At 48.6% G+C, this 23721-nt stretch overlaps 2 protein-coding genes across 2 annotated transcripts in view; both read right to left on the minus strand.

Annotated features, from left to right (window-relative positions):
- The window catches only part of LOC103261983 (unconventional myosin-XIX), an 18319-nt gene extending 2155 nt beyond the window's left edge, over positions 1–16164 (minus strand). Inside the window, exons 1-10 of the mRNA XM_021713131.1 lie at positions 16138–16164; positions 15641–15739; positions 14724–14814; positions 14097–14268; positions 11388–11461; positions 10466–10587; positions 10103–10216; positions 9698–9874; positions 9313–9334; positions 237–505 (exon numbers count right to left, since the gene is read on the minus strand). Of these exons, the coding sequence (XP_021568806.1) occupies positions 237–505; positions 9313–9334; positions 9698–9874; positions 10103–10216; positions 10466–10587; positions 11388–11461; positions 14097–14268; positions 14724–14814; positions 15641–15739; positions 16138–16164 (1167 nt within the window). The remainder of the gene's footprint in view (positions 1–236; positions 506–9312; positions 9335–9697; positions 9875–10102; positions 10217–10465; positions 10588–11387; positions 11462–14096; positions 14269–14723; positions 14815–15640; positions 15740–16137) is intronic.
- A 38-nt stretch (positions 16165–16202) lies between these two features.
- LOC110595774 (unconventional myosin-XIX-like) overlaps positions 16203–23721 on the minus strand; it is a 12485-nt gene continuing 4966 nt past the window's right edge. The window contains exons 4-8 of the mRNA XM_021713132.1: positions 18800–18932; positions 18063–18132; positions 17363–17465; positions 16606–16702; positions 16203–16476 (exon numbers count right to left, since the gene is read on the minus strand). Of these exons, the coding sequence (XP_021568807.1) occupies positions 16304–16476; positions 16606–16702; positions 17363–17465; positions 18063–18132; positions 18800–18932 (576 nt within the window). The 3' untranslated portion in view covers positions 16203–16303. The remainder of the gene's footprint in view (positions 16477–16605; positions 16703–17362; positions 17466–18062; positions 18133–18799; positions 18933–23721) is intronic.

Consider the following 23721-nt stretch of genomic DNA (forward strand, 5'->3'; position numbering starts at 1 on the left):
CCAACTCAAAAAAAAAAAAAAAAACAGTGAAAGGGCTCTGGAAGGTCCCCAGAGGAAATAATCTAAACCTGTGGCTGCTGGGAAGTTTCCCAAAGAGGGTAAGGGACAGATCTTGTCCCAGCGTTAGGTCTGCCTTCCCCCTGGGGACTCGTATGTTTTGCTCTTGCCTTCCACAGTGGGAATAAGGAACCCAGAGCTGTCATGGGGTAGGACAGCCATCAAGGCACACAACCTACCTGAGGCAAGGCTCGGATGGACTTGACACCAGCCTGGTCTTGCTGTGCTGTCTGGACAGTGTTGCTACTGGGGCTGCCCCTGGCAAGCTGGAGGCAGGCCCAGACCACTAGTTTCCTCTGAAAGCCACGTACACCCACAGCTGCATTGGCCAGGACCAGGCCCAGGGGCCAGAGGTGGATTATTGCCCTCAGGAGCCTGGTCTGTGGTGGGGATGAGCTCAGGGAATGCGGAGCATGAGAGAAGTGTTTGTCTTCCACATCGTCCAGTTCTTCAGAAGCAAGGATGGCCATTCTGATCTTAAAAAGCAAACATCCCATTATAGCTTTAGATTCACCTAGCTCTCAACAGAAAATGGAGACTAAAACTATCTTTGATAAATCATCTGAACAAGGTGAACTGAAGGCACAGGTGGATGCCCTAAACTCAGCTGGTTCCCTGTGGTGTAAGTCTATACTCAAGGCAACTGTGCTTAGGCCATAAATGACATATGCTACTTTAAAAGAGTAATAGCCTTATTTAAATATAACTGATGTGCCATAAAACCCACCCTTTTAAAGTACATTCCATGGCTTGGCACATTCCCAGAGTTGCTTATGCCACTCTACCTTCACACACCTGCAGTGTAGGTGGTAGTGTACCCATTGCATACATGGGGAACCTAAGGCTCAGAGAGGCAGCACCACGTCTCTGAGGCCACCGGTACTGCACTGGCAGAGCCGGCATTCCCATTCGGGTTCAGCTGATTAGCAACATCTCTAACCACTGCCCATGCTAACTACTTACTCTCCACTTCTGCCATGCATGTTTGATGACCGTGGCAGCTGTGTGCATCCTCCGGATGTGTTTCCGAGTTAACCAGGAACGGATGGCTAAGAGGTTTGCCCAGAAGCAAGAAAGAGATGATAAAGTGGTCGTTAGAGCTCTCAGTAACCTGGCTCTGCGGCAACTCCAGAGCTGCTATAAATCTGTTTGTTTTCAGTGCATGGCTACTGTGTGCTACTTACTACATAAAGCAAGGCTCCAAAGTCAATACATAAAGCAAAATTGCCTTTTGAGAACACTCCTCACTCGGCCCACACACTTGGAGATACCTACACACTGATGGGTCAGCAGGAAGCTCATGCTGGCTGACAGCCCAGCAGAATGATTCCCGTCTCAGACTCTGCCCAGGGAGCACCCAGAGAATGGGAAGGGGGTGGATTGTTAGTGCCTTTTAAAATTCTCTATTTTGAAAAAAAAAATCCTCAGTTGAATTTGCTTGCTCACTTTATAAGTCCATAATATAATGTCATCATATACCCAAATACTGATAAAAGTTATTACCAGCTGGGTGCAGTGGCTCACACATGTAACCCTAGCACTTTGGGAGACCAAGACAGGAAGAATGCCTGAGCCCAGGAGTTTGAGACCAGGCTGGACATAGCCAAACCTTGTCTTTACAAAAAAATCAAAGAAATTAGCTGGGCTTGGTGGTATGAGCCTGTTGTCCCAGGTACTAGGGAGGTTGAGGCTGCAGTGAGTCATGGTTGTGCTACTGCACTCCAGCCTGGGTGACAGAGTGAGACCCCAACTCAAAAAAAAAAAAGGGGGGATTAGTGGATGGTAGTAAACTATCCCTTCTCTTGAAATTTCAGAATGTTTTGATTATTTCTGGTACAATCATATTCAGAAAAGGTGGGATATTTCATTAAATACTACTAGCTTATTTACATTCTAGAAAATTAAAACCTTAAAGACAGATAAAAATCACCTGTTATCTCACCAACCCAGATGGTTTTACAGTATTTCCTTATACGGTTCTCTATACACACAGAAACACACCTTACAAAGGTGGCATGACCCATGATATGCAGTTTGTCATCCAGGTATGAGCATCATATTAGAAGTAGCTTTCTAATTCATATTCTTCAAAACTGCTTAGCTGCATCTTAGGGATGGTCCATAATTTAACCATGACCCCACAACTGTTAGGTATTTGGGTTCTTTCTAATACTTTTATTTTTCAAACTGGGACTGCTAGGAACATGTTGGTTCATAGGTCTTTTCCTCTGATGAAGTCCTATTGGTTTCTACCCTCTCCTTAAACTCACCCCAAGCCCTGGAGCCCAGCCGGTAATGATCTCAATTGTCATAAAGGGGGAAAAATGTTGGCATAAACAGCTATCTAGGTATGAGAAAGGGGAATTAAAGGCCAACTTTTAGCCTCCACTATCTTCACAGAGCAGCCTTGTTTGTGGTGAGACTTGGTGTCCACTGAACTGGAGAGACACTGTGGGTGAGGTGGATGGGGAATCTGAATCCCAGCACATCACAGGAATGTGTTGTCTTTCTCTTTGGACTAGGGCACTTGGGATTCAGCTGGCAATGTTTCAAAGGAAATCTAATCCTGGGGCCATGTGCAATTGCTGACAGTGGCCCTGTCCTGCCTACCTGCCTGGATGAGTGTGGCAGCCTGCCTCTGCCTCTCCAGCTTCTGGTGCCGGTGTCGCCTCCAGCCACTCTGGATGCAGCAGGCGCACTGCTCCAGCACTTGGGCACGCCCAATTTCCAGAAGCTCCAACTGAGAGAAAGGGCATCACTGAGGTCAGACTCCTCCCCTGCTCCGAGGAGGGCCCGGCCAGACCCTGTCCTGTTGCAGAGAGCATGCGGCTGGCTTCTGCAGTCTCATCCCAAACCAGCTTACCACAGAGTCAGTCATGAACACCTTGGTCCTGCCACAGTGCACTGGGGCTGGTGTGGCCTTGGCTGAGTCACCAGGTATGGCTGCTGCCTGAATTATGGCTTGCAGAGTGTGGAGAATGTCTTGGAGGAGAGGTTGAAGTGTGGCCTCCTCGCCATGTGAAGGCGGTTCTGGAGGACAGGAGACAGGGCCCATCAAAGCTTGGTCACTATATACCTCTGTGGCCTAAGAAACAGGCTTTGGCCTTCCCGGTATTCTTCAGGCTTCTTTCCTGCTGCTCTTGGCTGTTTGTTCTCCCCTTCCTTTTTGGAGGGAGACCACAGATATCCCCTCTAACTGTCCCTCAGGGTCTCGGCTGCTCCAAGGAAACTTGGAACTTCTAGAATACTTTTGGCTGTACCCTGGGGTATCCTGCTGCCTCAATTGTCACGGGTCCCTTTGGGAAGGTTGGCAAAGGGTACTTGAAGCCTGGAAGAGTTTTGTCTTCCACCCTGGAATCCCATGCCTCAAACACCCTGAGGGCCAAACAAGGCAGCCAGGTACTCTCTCAGTCCCTGACCCCTCCCTCTCACTCCCCCCACCTTATGGGAAAAGGGAGCACAAATCCCAGTCCTGTGAAGTCCTCGTAGGTCCCATCGCCTGCCCTCCCACAGCTCTCAGGGTTGACACCTGTACAGAGAGGATTTACCTGAGGACTCTGACCACCTTTAGCTGCCCAGTGCCTCTCTGGAGATATAGGGTGCCAAAGGAGATGCCGCAGATGAGAAACACCAGCAAAATCAACCAGGGGCCAGAGGGGCTTGGGCAAGAGACAGAACAGAAGAGCAAACCATGGAGAGAGGGGGGAGAAAGGAGAAAGGCTGAAAGGACAGTGACAAAACTGTGCCCAGGTGGGGAGGGAAAAAAAGCAGAATGGGCTACAGGGTGAGGCTAGGTGGGTGGGGGTGACTGCGGCGGGGGTCCTGCCAAGTGGGGCCCACACCCTGTCCCTCTCTTCCTCTTGCTTTGTCCCGGCCAGACCATGACCATTGACTTCTTCACTCTACCTGCCAAGCACCTTTGCCAAGGCTGACCGATTTCTTCCAAACCTTTCCCGACTGGGTCCACATCTCTGCTTCTCTCTACAGGGACAACTTCGTAGCTCCCTCCCACGGCCCTCTAGAGAGCTCCCAGAAAGTATGAGATTGAAGGAGTCATTTGTTCCTTCCCCCACAGCTCCTCCCCCACCCCTTTCCAAGAGAATAATGCCCGTTTCTTGACTGGGTCCCACCTGTCAACCCCAGCCTCACCTTCCACCATTCTTTACCCTAATGAGTCAGCAATACTGAATGGCTTGAGTTCCTCACATTCATATAGTTACCTCAAGCCTCCAGGCTTCTATCCAAATTACCTCTCATGTGGGAAGTCCTTGATCTGGCTAATCCAATTTATTCTGATACCACCTCCTCCAGGAAGCCTTCCTTGATTCATACCTCCCCAGCACCACCCACAGCATCCTGTTCATAGTTCTGCCTCTCCACTTTCCAGTTTGTCCCCCCCCCCCCACTGAACCAAAACCATAAGGGCAGGTCTATGTTTTATTCATTTCTGAATCCCCAGCACTGAGATAGCATAGAGCAGTTGCTCAGTAGACTGTAGTCAAACAAATGGGCCCCACTCACCAGAGCACCCTTTGGCAGGATATGTGCTGTGGGGGCCAGAGAATGTGCGAGGATAGAGCCGTCTCAGTAACTTGTAGCGTTCCACAAAGTTCTGATGGGAGACTCTGGAAGCCAAAGTAGGCAGAAGAGAATGCCTTCATCTGTGAGCCAGGCATATCACCCAGGGTTCAACAGACATTCTTCTACTGAATCTGCACAGCCCCTGAATGGATGAAGGCATAATTCTAAAGACTATACTTAGTGGGAAGCCCAGGGAGACTGTTTTAAATCAGGTCTCTTCCTGCTGTCCTGGTCTACCAGCACAAAGTGTTTTGCTCTTAACAGGTGATCTGCAGCCTACCTCCTTGCAAAGAGGCTGTTGGGCCTTGTCCCAGACAGCTGGACCCTACTGTCATGGAGACACACTTGGCCACATCACCATCTGACCTCTCTGACTCCACACCCTCCTCTACTTCCTCCTGATTTCTCTGCTTCCCATCAAGGCAACACTTCTCTAAACAGCTGACAACACCTGATATCTCCACTTCTTCCTCCCAATCTTCGTCAGCCCTCCCACATCTGGCTTCTGTTCCCAACACTATACCAATGTGGCTCTTATCACAGCCATTAGCAAACACATGCCACCAAATCTAGTGGAAGATGCTCAGTCTACTTCCTACCTGGCCTTGGGGCTGCAGTGACCTCTCTCCTTTGCCTCCAGGATACCCATGATCCTGGCTTCCTGCTTTACCCATGACTCAGTTGTTACTGCTAGTTTCTCCTCACCCACTCTCTCTGAATGTGAGCATGCCTCAGGCACCTTCTCTCTCCCTAGGTAATTTCCTCCTTGCTCACTGCACTGAAACTTACTGAGGACAGATCTGCACTGCACCTCCAGTTTTTAAAGCCCTGTTGAGCCCAAAGCCCAGCTCATAGCCATTTCAAACCTGACAAGGGCTTAGAGAATTCCAAGTCCTCTCCTCCCTTACCCTCCACCCTGGGCCTTCCCCAGACCAACTCCTTTCAGTAAACGGTCTCCCAGTTTGTGCATTTGCCTTTAGAAGAAACCTGCAAGCCAGGCCTGGTGGCTCAGCCTGTAATCCCATGCCTTGGGAGGCTGAGGTGAGTGGATTGCCTGAGCCCAAGGGTTCAAGACCCGCCTGGGCAACTTGGTGAGACCTCATCTCTACAATAAATCAAAAAATTCACTGGGTGTGGTAGCGCGCACCTATAGTTCCAGTTACTCGGAAGGCTAAGGCAGAAGAATCGCCGGAGCCCAGCAGGTCGAGGCTGTGGTAGTCGGAAGCGGCCACTGCACTCCAGCCTGGGCGACAGAGTGAGACTCCAACTCAAAAAAAAAAGGAAGAAACCTGCAGCCAGATGTGGTGGCTTACACTTGTAATCTCAAAACTTTGGGAGGCAGAGGTGAAAAGACGACCTGAGTCCAGGAGTTCGAGACCAACCTGGAAAACTTGGCGAGACCTCATCCCTACAATAAATCAAAAAATTAGCTGGGCGTGGAGGTCACACACCTGTAGGTTCAGCTACTTGGAAGGTGAGGCCAAAGGATAGCCTGAACCTAGCAGGTCAAGGTTGTAGTGGCTGTGACTGTGCCACTGCACTCCAGTCTGGGTGACTGAGTCAAAAAGAAAAGAAAAGTAACCTGTAAATTGCTTCTGCAACCTGGAAGTTGACTGTTCCCCTGGCCAAACTCACAGTCAATCAAGTCCACACTCCTGCTCCTTCTATTGCAAGCCATCTCCACCCTCTTCCCTCCATTTTTCACACTGTCACTCCCATCTGGCCACCAGTCTTGCTGCACGCTTGCAACAGCCTCCTCATCCATCTCTTCTCCTCTATGGTGACCCACACAGCAGCAGCCATAGGAATCATCTTAGAGTATAAATGAGGTTGCACACCCCATCCATATAATCCAGCACTCCCACCGCACTCAGGGCAAATGCAAAGTCCTCATTTGGCCGATAAGGCCCCGAAGGCCTGGCTCCTATCTACCTCTCTCCCCTACTCCCCGTGCTCTGCGGTCCAGTCCCCTAAGCATCTTTCATTCTATAACCTGGCAGCTTTCTGGCTGCTGTCTGGAATACTCTCCCTTCCTCCAAATCTTCCCAGGCTAGACCCTCCCTTCTCACAGGCCTGAGATGCTTACAGGGGCCTCTCCCTTACCAGCTCAAGAACCTCCTTCCTCTCTTAGTCTACCTAATGGCACCTTCTGTTTCTTCAGTTACACTTTATACTTATGTTTGTTTCCACAGGAGTGTATACCTCAAGAGGATAGACTCGCCTTTCTTATTCACTGATATGTTTACTAGAAACAGTGCTGGATACAGAAAACAGGGCACAAGAGTGAATGGATAAATGAATGGGTGCTGCTCCCTGAGTTCCAAATTACCTTCTACACACCCGCCTCTTTTTCTTCATCCCCACATCCCACTCCAGGGTGGGCAGGCTCTTGCCTAGTGTGAGTCCTGAGCTCCACCCTGGCACTAGCCTGCCCCCTGCAGAGATAAGGCCCACTCACCGGATGGGGAAGCCAGCAGCACTAATATGGATAGTCTCCACGAGGCCACAGGCCTCCAGCTGACTCAGGACCTGAAAGAGTGGGGAGGCAGGGTAGGCCTCTGCAGCATGTGGCCAGTGGGCTAGAAATGCCATTCCTTCTGCCCTTCCTGGCCCTGGCCAGTGTGGAGCTGCAGGCTTTGCTGAGGTTCAGCTATGGGGTATCTCTTTGGGGTAGTGAGAAATCAAGGGATCCTCAGAAAATCTCCCGGTTAGCAAGGGTCTTGGTGGTCACGAGCCCCCATCATCTGATGCATGGCTTCTAATATAGCGGAGATGAGTGATGCTCCTAGCTCTGTCCCATCCCTTCCCTCAGTGCAGACTCACTACTGCACAATACAGCACAACACATTTCATCAGAGGGCAGCTCACAGTTGCGGGTGAGGGGAGGTTATATTGTAAAGATTCTTTTGGGACCTGAACCCAGGTCTTTACAGCCAAATGGTCCTGGCTACAAGCCACACCTACCAGGTGACTGCAGGATACTTTTCAGCATAGCCCAGCACTCACACTTCATTCACATCCCTCACAGCCTGGAGTCCCAAGAAAAGGGCAGCTGCTGGCCACAAATGGCTTTTGTGAAAATTAGTAAAATAAAATAACTTCAGTGAGAAATGGCTGCATGTACGTGGACTCAAGGCAACAGATCCTCAGCTGATCACAAAAGACATCCACTCCTCTGGGCAGTCTCAGTCTCTCACCAGGGCCCATGATTTGGCGAATAGAGAGCTAGATGCCGTGGAGCTCCTGATGGCCTCCTTGGCTAGACTACTGTGCACTGACCACATAGCCATACATGCCTGTCAAGCCAGAGCAGGCAATGTGGCCCTCCTAACGTCAGGCCCAGCTGGAGAGACCCCCTCTGTTCACTCCATTTAGACCAATGTCCTATCCTTCATCCCTCCAAGGCCTTGACCAGACAGGGATTGGTCTAAGACAGTTTTGGCCCAGTGTTAATTACCTCCTCCTGATGAAAGGTCTGTGCCTGGCCCTGGCTGTTGGGCTTGATACAGCGAATGTAGTGCGGTGTGGTGCTGTGCAGGACCTGCAGAAGCTGCTCCAGGGAGGCCTGCAGATGAGAGATCATGGGGTTGGCAAGGATTGGAGAGTCCTGGTTAGCGATAGCATCATACACCTCCAGTGGCCCTTCCAAGATCCTGAGACTAGGATCCCCACAGGCCCTGGGGATGACTACTGGAGGCTCTCACGGTGCGTGTCCAAGATACACTCCTCTCCTTGACATCCCACTGCTCAACTCTTCCTCCAGGGACCCTTCTAAACCTATGACCTTCCCCTGATTGGTTTCATCCTCCTCCTCCACCTGCTTCTTCTCCAGAGCAACTTTCCTAGAAGAGAACAATCTCAGCACCCCCTGCCATTCATTCATTTGGGGAGGGCATCATTCAACCAACAACTGTTATTATTAAGCCCATCCTGTGTGGAGGCCATCCAGAGTTGTGATACAGGTCATCTGCAGCTGTGCTGGAGCCCAGACTAATGGGTCCCACACACAAGCACCCACACCACATAATATTGTGTCAGAGGCTAATTAAATCTGGTTTCCCAGGTGCTTCCTCAAGGAGGTGATAAAGCTGAAGTCTGATGGATGAGAAGGACTATACTAAGTAAAGTGGGTGGCAGTGAGGTGAAGCTGAAGGGGAGCATCCCAGGAAGGGGGAGTGGTACGTGCAAAGCTGTGATAGAAGAAAGCAGACAAAACTGAGAGAAGAAACTGAGGATAAGGTTTGAGAAGAAAGCTGGAGAGTTGGGAGTAGGCCAGGTCACAGAGGCTCATGTAATCCCATGGCCACTTCCATTAGCAGAAGGTGAGAGGCCCTACCATGCCCTCTCAGGGACCTAAGCTTCTCATCATTTATAAATACCTGATATCCTATTTGTCAGATTCTGTTGCTACCTCTGGTATAAACTCTGTGGGAACTGGGACCACATCTACATGACTGACCACTGTACCCCAGCAAACAGCACCAATCCTGGGAGGTGCTCAATAAACATCTGTGAGACCTCACGTCAGCAACACCAGACCCACCTTGAACTTGGACACCACGGTCAATACAGGGGCCCTGCTCTGGCCACAGGGCCCCTCCTGGGTCTTCTCTTTGGGGTTAGTAGGAAACAGCACCATGAGCAGGGGATCCTGGGACTGCTGTAGGAGCCTACTCAGCTCAGGAGGGACAGGGTCCTATTCGGAAGGGGCAAGGGTAGCAGGTGAGGGCAGGTGGAGCTTCTGGCCAGGGCCATCCAGGGGCTGGGCACCCTGCCCACCAAGCTGCAGGAGAGAGGGCATCCAGAGAGGGTAGAGCCCAAGTCCAACAGAAGAGCTGGTTCACCAGATGACCAGAGACCCAGAGGCCCAGTCTAACACAGGTCATTTCCAGGCAGGTCATGCTCAATTAGTGGAGACCTCAGATAGGTGGGCCCAAGATATCCTGGATTCTGGGAGGATATTCATGAAAGAAAGGACACATGATGGGAAACTACTATGTGTGTGGCCACGACTCAGCATCTCATTTCACCCTGGCCCCTCAGGCCATGGCCCCCTCACCTTGTTCTTCTCCACCAGGCCTGCTGTATGGTAACGCACAGGCCCTGCGTAATGTACCACGATGAAGCTGGGCTCCCGACTGAGCTTATTGTGGCCCAAGCAGGGACTGTCTGCCAGGGCACTTTCAATGCGCATTTGGAGTTGGGCTGCACTGCTTGGCCGATTGAGGCGGCATTCCTATGGGATGGGAGTGGGCAGCCAGTTATAAAAACGAGAGGGCTCACCACAACCCTCACCATCCCCACCCTCTGGCCATGGTGGTAGCAGAGTTATTACACAGATATCACAGTGGCCGCAAGCCAGAGGAAATATAGCTATCAGCAAATCCATTAGGCAGACCGGGAGAGAGAGGGAACAGGATAGTCATCAGGCTCCCAAAACCCATCCATTAGCCGACCCCCCCACCTCATTTATGAGGGAGCAGATGCTGATGGGGCTCCCCTCGATGAGATCCAAACAGGTCTGGTTGTCCTGGTAGTTGACAAATGACCACTCCAGACCCTCAACTGTGTATTCCTCCTAGAGGGCAAGCAGGGGTGGGGTGGGAGGAGGCAGCTGTGGTGGGAGGTCCAGACAAGACATGCACGGCTGGCTGTGGTACCGCAACAAAACATTACACTTGCCACATATATGCAATTATTGTTTGTCAATTAAAAATAAAACAAGAACAAACAAAAGGCTTATAGTCAGAACGTGAGCTGGGGCTGCAGGGTTAGGAAGAGATCGAGGATCTATGAGAAGGACCCCTCACCTTCCCCCATCCTTCACCTGCTGGGCCCGTAGGTAGTGAGCCACAAAGTGCTGTTGCAGCTTTTCATTGGCGTAGTTGATGCACAACTGTTCCAGACTGTTGTCAGGAAATGACTCAAATCCATACACATCCAGCAAGCCTGGGAGGATGGTAGAGGACCCATGAGACCCCTGCAAGGAGCAGATGGGAGGTAGGAGGTCCACAGAAAAACAGGGTGGCAGGGCCACTGCTGACATCTTATACTTGGCAGCCTGGGGATGAGGTTGAGTAAGCATAACACCCTGCAGTGGGAAGAACATGCCTGCTCGGCCCCCACCCAGGGTAGGTCCCATCTCTACCCCATGCCACCTTAGAGCTCAGAGGCCAGAAAACCCAGTTGAGGTGCGAGAGGCAGCCCAGGGCATCAGGCCATTTTGAGTCTGAATTCTCTGGTCCTAACAGGCCCCTCTTGTGAGGAAACCAAGTCACCAGGAACATTTTCTGTGTCAAATCTGGTTTGGAGGGCCTTGGTCTCACCAGCCTAGTTGATGTCTAGAATTCCACCTTCCGTGAATAAACTACACTGATGCCTTTCAGCTTTACCTCCTCCTTTACCTGACTGTGCCATCGAGGGTTACAAGGATCCCAAGTCCCTTCTAATCTAGCTCTTTCCCCTATATCCTACTATTCGCCTGTGATTGAAGCTGAGTCTCTGGGGAGAAAATGAGGCTCTTATGACAAGGCACCATCTGAGTCTGTCTGCAGCAAAACTATGGACAAGTCAGATGTGGGCACTGGATCTCATTCAAACACCAGTGGGCAAATGGAAGAGCAGACAGGGCTGCAAAGAAGGGAAAGGGGCTGCCCAGAGTCACACAGTGGACCCAGGGCGCCTGCCTTTCCATCCGGGGTTCTAGTGCTTTTTTTCTGAAATGCTCCCAGAAGGGTGAGCCCTGCTACCTATGAAAGTGGTCCATGAGTCAGGTTCTGCACAGATGCTGCTGTTGATCACCGAAACCAGCCAGTCAAACACCCTATTGGGAAGAAGAGAGTGAACTCTGATGAATGGGTCAGACTGAGCCTGAGGGGTGGTAAAAGTGCTCCCCCAGCAAGGGTGCTACACCCCCAAGGGCCTTGTATTCTGACTCTGACAGGTCAAAGGCTAAAGCCTGTTCTCCCGTTTCCTGCCCACCTGTCTTAGCCTACTACACATGCAGGCTATGAACATGCATGCTCCCAGGTAGATACAAACCTGGCCTGTCCCCCTGGCAAGACTGAGCGCACAACTAACTCCTGGGCTAGGCAGGGGATGGGTCTGAATCAGTTACAAGACCCAGCTGATGCCTTGAATTAGAAGGGGTTGATGGATAGGCCTGGGTATGACTAGTGAAGAAGTGAGTTAACTGATCTCCCCTGCAAAGCTCCATCTGTGGAGCTCAGAGTTCAAGGTCTTGCCACATCTCCCTCACACAGGCCTGCAGAAATGGGCCCTGAGTCACCTGAGGCCAACAGTAGCATCCTCCATTCTGGAACCACCCCCACCCCAGAGAAGATGAGGTTACTGCACAAGGTGGTAACATACACAACACCATTCAAAGGTCTCTTCCTTAAAATTTTTCTTAAAGTAATTACACTGCAACTTTTCAATTCAGTAAATAAAATGGTTCTCTTTTTGCAATAGGGGCTTCAAACATCCATATTCAGTACTAAAAATGAATGATCTGGTGTTATAATGACTTGATGGTTTCCATGTGTAAATTGTGCTGTGGTTGAAAACTCACTCTATCTGTGTTCATCACACTTCTCTGCTCATTTTGTAGGAACTTACAGGCAAAGGGCTTAAAAACCTTTCACTTGAGCCGGGCTCAGTGGCTCAGCCTGTAATCCCGCGCCTTTGGGAGGCTGAGGTGAGTGGATTGCCCGAGCCCGCGGGTTCGAGACCCGCCTGGGCAGAGAGACCTCATCTCTACAATAAATCAAAAAATCAGCCGGGCGTGGTAGCGCATGCCTGTAATTCCGGCTACTCGGAAGGCTGAGGCGGAAGGACTGCTGGAGCCCAGCAGGCGAGGCTGCGGTGGCCGGGAGTGGCCACTGCACTCCAGTCCGGGTGACAGAGTGAGACTCCAACTCAAAAAAAAAACAAAAAACAAAAAAAACCTTTCACTTGCCAGGTGCGGTGGCTCCCACCTATAATCCCAGTACTTTGGAAGGTGAAGGCGAGATGACTGCCTGAGCCAGGGGTTCAAGACCAGCCTGCGCAACTTGGCAAGACCTCATCTCTACAATAAATTTAAAAATTAGCTGGGCACGGCGGCGCACACCTATAATTCCAGCTACTTGGAAGGCTGAGGCGGAAGGATTGCCTGAGTTCAGCAGGTCGAGGCAGTGGTGGCTGTGCACTCCAGAGAGAGAGTAAGAATCTGACTCCAAAATAAATAAATAAATAAAATAAAAACTTTTCACCCGGGCAGGTGCAGTAACTCACACCTATAATCCCAGCACTCTGGGAGGCTGAGGCAAAAGAATTGCTTGAGCCCAGGAATTTGAGACCAGCTTAAGCAACATAGCAAGCCTTTGTCTCTACAAAAAAAAAACCTCAAAAAAATTTGCCAGCCACCTGTAGTCCCAGCTACTCAGGAGGCTGAGCCTTGAAAGAAGATTTGCTTGAACCCAGGAGGTAGAGGCTGTGGTAATCCATGATCGTGCCACTGCACTCCAGCCTGGGTGACACAGTGAGACCCCAGCTGAAAAGTAAAAAAGAAAAAGAGAAAGAAAAAAACCATTTGACCTGAAATTAGCTGTGAGGCAGTGGTAACTAGTCTCAAACTTCACTCTGGACCCAGTTGCCCTGGGTCATTTGTCAACTCAGAGAGGACCTTGTTCCCTCAGCAGTGCTTCTTAGGCTCTTGGTTCTTTGCAGAGTTCATGAAAGCAGGGGACTCTCTCCCCAGAAAGTGGCCCAAGGACTCACATACACATGAAACACATAAGCATGTGCTGTACAATTTCAGAGGATTCTAGGCCCCTAGAAGGCCTGAAAAGACTCCAGCAAGAGTCTCAGAATTCAAGGTGAGAAACTATAATAACCACATGGCCAGATGGTAGAGGCATCCACGTAACCCACACCGGGATAAGGCCAGGACCTCACCTTCCGCACTGTGTTACATCCTACTTGCTGGATACCATGCTGCCCATGACTGTGGGCTGAGCCTCTAGCTCTGTAACTATTGACCACATTTCCCAGGGGACTATGTGAGGCCTAAGTACAAGGGCACAGGGAGACAGAGGAGCCTATTCATGCCAGGGCCTCAACCTGGAACTGTGAAGGCCTCAGATCACCTTTGGGACCTGCCTTACCAGCAGAGCTGAGCAAGATTTTCTCACCTGTTGCCAAGGTCAAAGCAGGCTCAAGTTTCAAGCTGAAACTTGGCCAGGAATGTGGCAACTTCCCTATTTAGTACTCTGGAATAGAGGCCAAGGGTGTTGCTTGAAGTAAACCTGGGAGGCGAGCCCTATTGTCCCCAGGATCTGAGGAGCAGAGAGAAAAATCCATCTACTTCATCTGGTATCCCTCACCCTGAGCCTGTGCCTATTACCTGATGGTATCTGGTCCAACCTCAGACAAGGGGAGAACCTGTTGGGAGGGAAGGGACCAGAGCAACTGCTCACCATGCATAGACCAGTTTGGCCAGACAGTCTCTGCGGGTGTCACATTCAGCTCGGGAGCAGGGCTTCCGGAACACCTGCTGTTGCCTGCCCGCCCTGATGGTTCTAATGTGCAATGTCTCCAGCAGCATGTCTTCTGGGAGCTGCAGCAGTAAAGCTGCTGTCCTGACAGCGCCTGGGAAAGGTGAGTGCTCCTTAGACAAGTCACACTCCGTCCAAACAGTCCTCTTAATGAGGCACTGTGAAGTCATCACAGTGGAGTCATGACTCACCCAACTTGACAGAGAAAACCTAGGTTCTGAGGGGCGAAGAGACTCATCAAAGGACTCCATAAGCAGCAGAGTTAGGACTTGAACCCAGGACCTCTCTGTCCTGGTCTACACTGCCGCATGTGGGACAAATCACTTTATAAACCCTCTGACTGTTGTTTTCTCATGTGCAAGATGGGTACAGACTGTCTGCCTACCAGAAACAGGTGAGGAGTAATGAACCAGGCAAGGGTCCCATGGTGGATGCTTCCAGGAGGATCAGATTCAAGTTTTCAGCCCCTGGGTTCCAACCTAATCCACCAACGTTGGCTACATTCCTGACAGGGACTGCCACAGTCCCCCCTCCCAGCTTGCCCCTCACACTTGGCATTGTCCAACAGTTGGCAGGGCTGGGCTTCATCCTCAGAGTCCGAAAACTGGATATTTCCAAGGTGCAGCAGTCCAGCCAGGACCTGAGAAGGCAGAAATGCAAGGTCAGGAGAAGAAATGACACGAGGTAGGCCTTCTCTGGAAAGGGCTTGTCTCTTGCTGAATACAGTCATAACAGAAGGATAGCTCCCAATCACTGCCTAATTGTGCCTATCTCTGCCAGGTACATTTCTGTCCAAGGTACATGCATCACTTCATCTTCTCAACAACCTTTATGCATCATAAGCCTGACAACACACACTTTTTGGGATTAGAGCCCAGTCTGACTTCAGATGCCTCCCAGGGCAGGAGTGGGGCTCTGGTGCCCACCTACTATCCATCCCTCTGCCTCCAAGTATCTAGGAATATGACTGGATATGAGACATCATGCTTCTGTTTGTTATGGGCCAGGGATACTGCAGTGTGTCTGCTGGGGGCTTGGTTCTGGCCCCTTTTGGCCCTTTCTCCCTGTTGGACTTCTGAAAGTCCAGTCTGGGAAGGAACTACGATATTTATCTCTGTACTGCAGGTGGCCTTTTGCCTTTGTATTCAAACATCCACATACACAAGTCCCTGGGAACTATAGAAAGGGGACCTTCCCAGGCCTAACAACTTGTAAGCCCTTGCACCCAATACCAGGAGAACAAAACCCCACCTGCCATTCCTGTCTGGTCTCAGACACGGCACCTCCACATGCTACGGGCCTTCTGCCACAGTGTACCCAGAAGACTGCTATGCTTAATGAGCAGTGTGGCTGTAGCACAGGGTCGTGCCACCCTCAAAAATAACACTCCTGTCCAGAGTCCTAGGGTTACCCACTCACTGGGCTTGTCCTTATGTGCTTTTGTTCAAGCTCTGACTTGGCAGTGCCCTACTATATGTGATGCCCTCCCTGCCTGAACAGCCCCATCTAGAGGTGAGGGTCACTTTCCACTGCACTGCTATCTCTCTGCAGTGGTTTCCCCGTCCCTAGTGCCAGTCTACGCTGTCTATCCCCTCCTTGGGCTCTGGTGGTCACTGAGGAAGTAAGGGGGGTGAGGGGAGGCGCTTAGGGGGGTGAGAGGAGCCCAGTTAACCTGGATCAGTACAGGCCCCAGAAGACAGAGGGAGGAGGAAGAGAACAGCAGAAATTTGGAATTACTAATACATGGTACAGATTCCCTTTATATCACTTAGTGGTGTCTAATCTTGGGCAGGTCACTTTACTGCTCTGGTTTTCTCAGGCACAAAAGGGAAATAATGACCAAAAGAGGACTCACAGGAAAAACCAAGTTGAGTGAGAGATGAGAACATGATTTTTAAGTTTTAATGTATTTAGACAAGCATGCGGTAGCACTAGTTATTTCTGCAGTAATAGCAGACCCCACTCCTGGCTCTCTGCCTCCGTGGATCATTATCCTCTTATATCATGTACATGTTTTCTCTCACTGCTCTCTATGCACTGCCCTCTGCAACACCTTGTCTCCGGGCTCAGGACCGCAGAGGGGTGGTCAATTCTTTATGGACTGCAGAGAAGCCCAAAGTGCTAGATGCTCAGGGAAAGACTGAGTCACAAGTCTGGGGAAAAGCTCTAAGAAAGGGGCTGCCACCACCTCTGCCAAAGGTAAGAGGCATGGCTTTTCTTCTGACCTTAAAGATGTTGTTCTGGGTGGGGGTGTCGATGCCCAAATGAAGCATGGCCTCTCTGGTCACCTCAAAACAATCCTCTGAAAAATAATCCAAGGCACAGCCCAATATCAGAGCTACAGGTCAGCAGGTACAGCAAGGGGAGAGGGAGGCAGGCCCTGTACAGAGTAGTTGGGTACTGGTGGGCCAGCCCAGGATGCTCTCCTTACCTTCCAAGGTCTTCTCTGGGTTGGGCAGCCAGGAGAAGGCAGCTCCCTCAGGGAGGTGCCACCGGAGCCTCTCGTCCTCACTGGCTCCTTTGTAGATCTGTAGGAAGGTGTAGATGGGTAAACGGGCTGAGGGTGTGCGGGAAACCCAGACCGGCATTGGCCTGGGTTTGGGATGAGAGGAGTAAGATATAATAGCAACATCATAAGGATGAAAGGTCCCAATGGAGAGCCCAGGACATGCATAGGGCACAAGAATCCACAAACAGTTCTAGGTATCAAGAGAACCCTGCTCTGAGGAAACCTGTAGTCTGATGAAGAAAGCACAGTTCCTGTCTTGGAGCTCCCCAGTGCTAATGTGAGAGGCATACCCCTTACCTAAGGATGATCCTAGTCTAAGAACAAGGGAGACGTGCTATCCATGCCCTGGGGGATACCTTGTCTGATGGAAGAAGCACAAATCTAGAGAAGCCCTCATTCTATTGAAGCCATTCTATGACAGCCCTTGTTCAGAAAAAGACAGGCCTAGCCTCAAGAACCTTCTGGTAGATGGAGGAAGCAAAACACATCCCCAGATCCAAACTGAAGGGAGCCAAGGCCAGTGAGACAGAAGGGCGGCATATAAAGTTTGCAGGTATAAGTGGTGGCACTGCTGAAAGCCATGTGAAGGGGTCAGGCACGGAGCATTCTAGCGAGTTGGGAGACACCGACCCATCCCTGCCCTGTATCTGAGGGGCTATGGGCCCCACCTGGAACAAACCTGGTAGAAGATATGGAAGTTCCTCTCACCGGAGGCCTGGTAGGCCACTCGCGTTTTCTCTAGGAGATAGGTCTGGACTGCCGCTCCGGTCATCTGCTGGGCCCTGGGCATATGCAGGCCGGAGCCTATTAGTTGCCCATTCATTCCAGAGCCACGTGTGTGATATGTACTGTGTGCCAGACTACACCTAGCAACTCCCCACCAAGCTTGTGCATTAAGTCAATGAATATCATGAGGGTTGGGGACTACACAGAATGTTCTTGGGTGTCCTGAGACATTCCCCTGCATCTAGCTCAGGTGGGCAGGACCCAGGCCTCTGTATATCATTTTGCCCCACCCAAGACAGGAGCAGAAGCCCCAGTTCCAAGCTCAGGGGTAAGGCCCAAAGAGGCGGCAATTTACCTAGAAGGTCCTGAGCAAGACTGGAAGCCAGGAGGAAGACACAGTCCTCAGCAAGTACATTGTCCCAGGGTTCACTAAGGATGGAGTAGCTATAGTTCTCCAGGTCCTAAGAGCACCCTCAGGTTTCACTGACCCTAATGAATCCCATGTATGTACACACCAGGAGAAGCATTTTGTCTACAAAGTGCTTCTACAAAGGTGGCCCAGGCTGAATACTGCCCCAGGCTGAATACTGTCCCCAGGTACTTTCAGGCCCTCACTCCCGTCCTCCCACTAGCCAGGGGACACCAGCTATTACCTGTTCAGCTGGAGCTGGATGAACTTCCCGAAGCGACTGCTGTTGTTATTCCTCAGCGTACAAGCATTCCCTACAGATCACACCTTGTTTACATCACTCCCCTAGGTGCACCGAGTTCTCATGGGCCCAAGTGGCTGCAGGACTGCTGAGGGCCATGTTCCTATCCTCAAGTCACCAAAAGGTCCCTTTGCTGGCTTTCATGTCATATTGGACAGGGCTAGGGAATGGGCACTTGGGCTTTATTAAGTGGCATTCTGAAGTTAGAACTTTCTGGCATGAAACTCGAGTAAGCAAGCCCAAGCAGCCAGGGACTGTCTTCTTTGAAGGGAAGAGTCTAAAAAAACGAGGTGTCACTACTGGCTTTAGACAGTAAGGGACATCTAGGCTACAGTCCAAACACAGATGCTAACTGCATCCTCAGACAAGTGCCCTTCTTTGAACTATCGGGAAAGTGGATACAAAGATAGGAGGATGTGAACTAACTGAGCCATAAGGTCCTCTCCAGCATTACTGTTACATGCGCTCATGCTGGAAGAGGAAGAAGACTGAATACCATCCCTTCTGTTAGAAAGATGCTGAAGGGTACCTGGGAGTAGGTTGGGGATCTGAGACAGTGAAGGATACACTCGCCCTCCAACCCCTAAAGAGAGGATCTCAAAGCCCTGCGCCTCTTCTGGAAGGTAGCAAATCCCAGAGGAAATGGGACTGAGATACTGTAGAGAGAACATCGAGCTCACCAAAAGCTTCCATGACAGGGTTGGAGTTCAGGATTCGCTGTTCAATCCTCTCTGCAATCTTGTGACTCTCCCAATATGTGGGTGAGGCAGCCACCACAGCATAGAACTTCATCAGGCAACGGGATGTCCATGTCTGTGGCAGAAACAGCCCTGTGGAAGCTGTATGCATGTTCCCTCCCACTTCCGAGCCTGCCTGAGGGAACAGTGCCCATAGAGCTCTCTTCTCCATCACACCTGTTGCTGACCAAACAGGTGAATGCTGCACACAACTCTGGCTTTGGGCAAGGCACTTTCCTTACCCGTCTGTGCACCTCTGTTCTCCCAGCTCCAAGGATAAGAAACAAGGGGGATTGGGGTAGAGAAGGGACAATCCCCCTGGCCTGGGCAGGCTGTGAACCTTCTGTGAGTGTCGGTGAAGCCTCAGAGCTAATAATGATTCCTCTGTGGCAGGCACTGAATTGTAGAGGCTTTCTGTGCAATTTGCTCGCAAAGCCTATATATAGGCTACTGTTATACAATTGTTTTTACTTTTTTTTTTTAAACTTACTTCTCCATCACAGGATATAATTGTTTTCAAAATGATGAAACTAAAGCACAGAAAGATTTAAAAATGTATTGAAGATCACATATCAAGTCAATGACAGGGAACCAATTTATACCTAGTCTAATTACACAATTCTTACTCTAGTCTTTTGTTCCTCATCAGGTGAAGTGATGTGTACTTTCATTTTTATTTCCAATTGTTTATCACTAGGACATAGAAATACAATGATTTATTTATTTTTTTGAGTTGGGGTCTTACTCTATCACCTAGGCTAGAATGAGGGAACATGGTTCACTGCAGCTTCAACCTCCTGGGCTCGGGTCATTCTTCCATCTCAGCCTCCCGAATAGCTAGAACTACAAGCACCACCACGCCTGGCTAACTTTTCTGATTTTTCTTGTTGTTGTTGTTTGTAGAAATGAGGTCTCACTATACTGTATTACACAGGCTGGTATCAAACTCCTGAGCTCAAGAGATCCTCTTGTCTCGGCCTCTCAAAGTGCTGGAATTAGAGGTGTGAGTCACCATGCCCAGCTATAATGAACTTTTATATATTGATCTTACACCCTAACATCTCACTAAATTCTCTACAACTTTTCAGTTGTAGAATTTTTTTTTTTATCCTTAAGTTTTTCTATGAGTTCAGAAATGTTCCCTCTCTTCCAAAAGAATTTGTATAGAATTGTTAACATTTTTTCTTTAAACATTTAGTAGAATTCACAAGCTAGAGCTTTCTTTGTGGAAAGGCTTTTAACTATAACTTCAATTTCTTTTACAAATAGGGACTTACCAGGTTATATTTCCTCTTCAGCAGTTTGTGTCTTTCCAAAATTTCTTCATTAAAATTGTATAATTTATTGGCACAGTTATTCAAAATATTGTCTTATCAATCTGTAAGAGCTGTAATGATGTCTACCCTTTTATTCCTAATATTGGTAATTTGTGTCTTTTTCTCTTTTGTGTAAGCTTGACTAGAGGGGTATCATTTTACTCATCTTTTCAAAGATAAGCCTTTATCTCACTTATTTTCTTTTTTTAAATTTTTTTTTTCTTTTTTTTTTTTTGAGTTGGAGTCTCACTCTGTCGCCCAGACTGGAATGCAGTGACTGCTCCTGGCCACCCCAGCCTCGACCTGCTGGGCTCCAGTGATCCTTCCGCCTCAGCCTTCCGAGTAGCTGGAATTACAGGCATGCGTTACCACGCCCAGCTGATTTTTTTTTTTTTAATTTTTACCTAATTGACTTATGTATTATTGAGTCAGAGCCTCAATTTGTTGCCCAGGCTGGAGTGCAGTGGCACGCTCACTGCTACTAAAGACTCGACCTGCTGGGCTCAGACAGTCCGGCCACTTCAGCTTTCCAAGTAGTTGGGATTACAGGTGTACATCACCATGCCCAGCTAATTTTTTGATTGTAGAGACAAAGTTGCCCAGGTTGATCTCCAACCCCTGGGATCAGGCAATCCTCTTGCCTCCACCTCGCAAAGTGCTGGGATTACAGGCGTGAGCCACTGTACCCAGCTGATTTCATTTATTTTCTTTATTATTTTTCTGTCTTCTAATTTATTCCCTTTGACTTTATTTTCTTCTGCTGCTTACTCTGGGTTTAGTTTATTCTGTTTCTCTCCAGTTTTTTAAGGTGTGTTATGGACTAAATTGTGTTCCCCACAAATTCAAATGTTGAATCCCTAAATCCCAATGTGACTGTATCTGGAGATAGGGTCTTTAAGAGGCAATTAAAGCAAGGTGATAAAGGTAGGGCCCTTATCCTATAGGACTATAGTCTTATAAGAGAAAGAGATCTTTATCCCCCTCTCTCCTTCTCTCTGCCATGTGAGAACACAGCAAGAAGGTGGCAGTTACAAGCCAGGAGGAGACCTCATCAGAACCCAATCATGTTGGCATCCCAACCCTGGACCTGCAATCTCTAGAACTGCAAGAAAATAAATTTCTGCTGTTTCCACAACTCAGTCATGATCATCATAGTATTTTGTTATAGCAGCCTGAGTTGATTAACACAAGGTGAAAGATCAGATCACTGATTTGAATCCTTTCTTTTTGTTCTAAAATATGTAATAAAATTCCATAAGCATGGGTCACCATGCCCAGCTAAGTTTTTAAAATTTTTTTGGTAGCGATGGAGTCTAATTATGTTGTCTAGGCTTGTCTTAACCTCCTGACCTCAAGCGATCCTCCTGCCTTAGCCTCCCAAAGCACTGGGATTTACAGGTATGAGTCACCGTGTTCAACAAAGTGCTGGCTTTACCGGTGTGAGCCACCGCACCTGACCTCACTTTCACTTTGAATGATATTTTTGCTGGTAACACAGTTCCAGGTTGATAGACATTTTCTTTCAGCACTTAAAAGATGTCACTCTATTATCTTGACAGACATTTTCTTTCAGCAGTCAAAATACGTCACTCTACTATCTTTGGGCTTGCAGTTTATGACACGATGCCTGTAGTTGTTCTTATCTTTGTTCCTTTGTATGTAATGTTTATTTCCCTGGCTTCTTTTAAGATTTTTTTCTTGTACGTGGTTTTCAGCACTTTGACTACAGTGTGCCTAAATGTATTCATCCTACTTGGTGTTCTCTAAGTTTCTCAGAGCTGTGCTTGCCATCTTTGATTAATTTTGTAAAATATTACTTCTGACCCATGTTTTCTCTCTTCTCCTGGGACACCAATTACAAATACAGTTGACCCTTGAACAACACAAGTTTGAGCTCTGCAGGTATAAATACATATGGATCTTTTCCAGGAAATCTCTCCTGTCTCTCCTTCTACCTCCTCCACCTCTGCCACCTGAGACAGTAAGACCAACCCTCCTGTTCCTCCCCCACCTCCACCTACTCAAAGTGAAGATGATGAGAATGAAGATCTTTATGGTGATCCACTTCCATTTAATAAATAGTAAACACATTATCTTCCTCATTATTTTCTTAGTAACATTTTCTTTTCCATAGCTTACATTATCGTAAGAACACAGTATATAACACATAACATAAAAATACGTGTTATTGGTAAGGTTTCTGGTCAACAGTAGGCTATTTAGTAGTTAAAACTTTGGAAAAGTCAAAAGTTATATGCAAATTTTTGACTGTGGAGGGCAATCATTTGGCAGACCATTTGAAACTGCACTGAAGCTCTTGGGTGCACTTTTTTGTTTTTCAATTTGGATAATTTCCACTGACCAATTGTCAACTTCACTAATGCAGTTCTCCATGTCTAGTTCGATGATAAGGCTGAAGGAATTGCTCATCATGTTTTAAATTTTTACCATCTCCACTTATCTTTTAGGTTTCATCTGTAATCCCGGCACTGAGTCCGAGGCAGGAGGATCGCTTGAGGCCAGGAGTTTGACACCAGCCTGGGCAACACAGTGAGACTTTGTCTCCACAAGAAGTTTTTACATGAGCTGGGCATGGTGGCTCATGCCCGTAGTCCCAGCTGCTTGGTAGGCTGAAGTGGGAGGGTCGCATGAGCCTAGTAGTTTGAGGCTGCAGTAAATTAAGAAAGTGCCACTGTACTCCAGTCTGGGCAATAGAGTGAAACTCAGACTCTAATTTTTTTTAAAAAACTATATATAAGGAGGTCTTCCAGTCGACAATCCTATCCGTAAACAGAATTCTAATCAGTTGTTTAATGCCTTATTTAAAAATACAAACACTCAAAGGTCATTAACTATTTGGCAAACCCTTTACATGAATGGCAAGTATAACATAAGGAAGGGAGCTAGAACTCTTAGAATGAAAAAAATTTTTTTTTTTGATTTGGAGTCCTACTCTGTTGCCAGGCTGGAGTGCAGTGATACACTCACGGCCACTGCAGCCTCGACCCACTGGGCTCAGGCAATCCTTCTGCCTCAGCCTTCCAAGTAGCTGGGATTACAGATGTGAGCCATCACACCCAGGTAGAATTAACATTTTTAACAAATATTCAAAATTCAAAAGAATTGGAAGGCAGAAAGAGATTATACTCCTGAAGGAAAAAAAATTAAGAGATGGGAAAATACGTGAGAAATAAGAATATTAGACAATTATCCAAATTTCTCACTAACAGGAGTTCCAGAACAAGAAGACGGGGGAAGAAATCATTAGATGTAACATGAAAATACTTCCTGGAACAAGAAGATATGAGTTTCCAAATTAAGAAGACCCACACAAAGCAGGTAGCATAGAAAGTGAAAAAAGACCATATCAAGACACAGCACGGTGAATTTTAAAACTTAAAAGGTTTTGGAAAAAAAATCAGATCCTGTTCAAGAAGCTACTAAAGAATCACCATAACTGGGCTCGGTGGCTCAGCCTGTAATCCCGTACCTTGGGAGGCTGAGATGAGTGGATTGCCTGAGCCTGCGGGTTCGAGATCCGCCTGGGCA

This window comes from Carlito syrichta, unplaced genomic scaffold (assembly GCF_000164805.1).
Source record: "Carlito syrichta isolate Samal-C Ts95f unplaced genomic scaffold, Tarsius_syrichta-2.0.1 Scaffold304268, whole genome shotgun sequence".
Classification (NCBI taxonomy): Eukaryota; Metazoa; Chordata; class Mammalia; order Primates; family Tarsiidae; genus Carlito; species Carlito syrichta.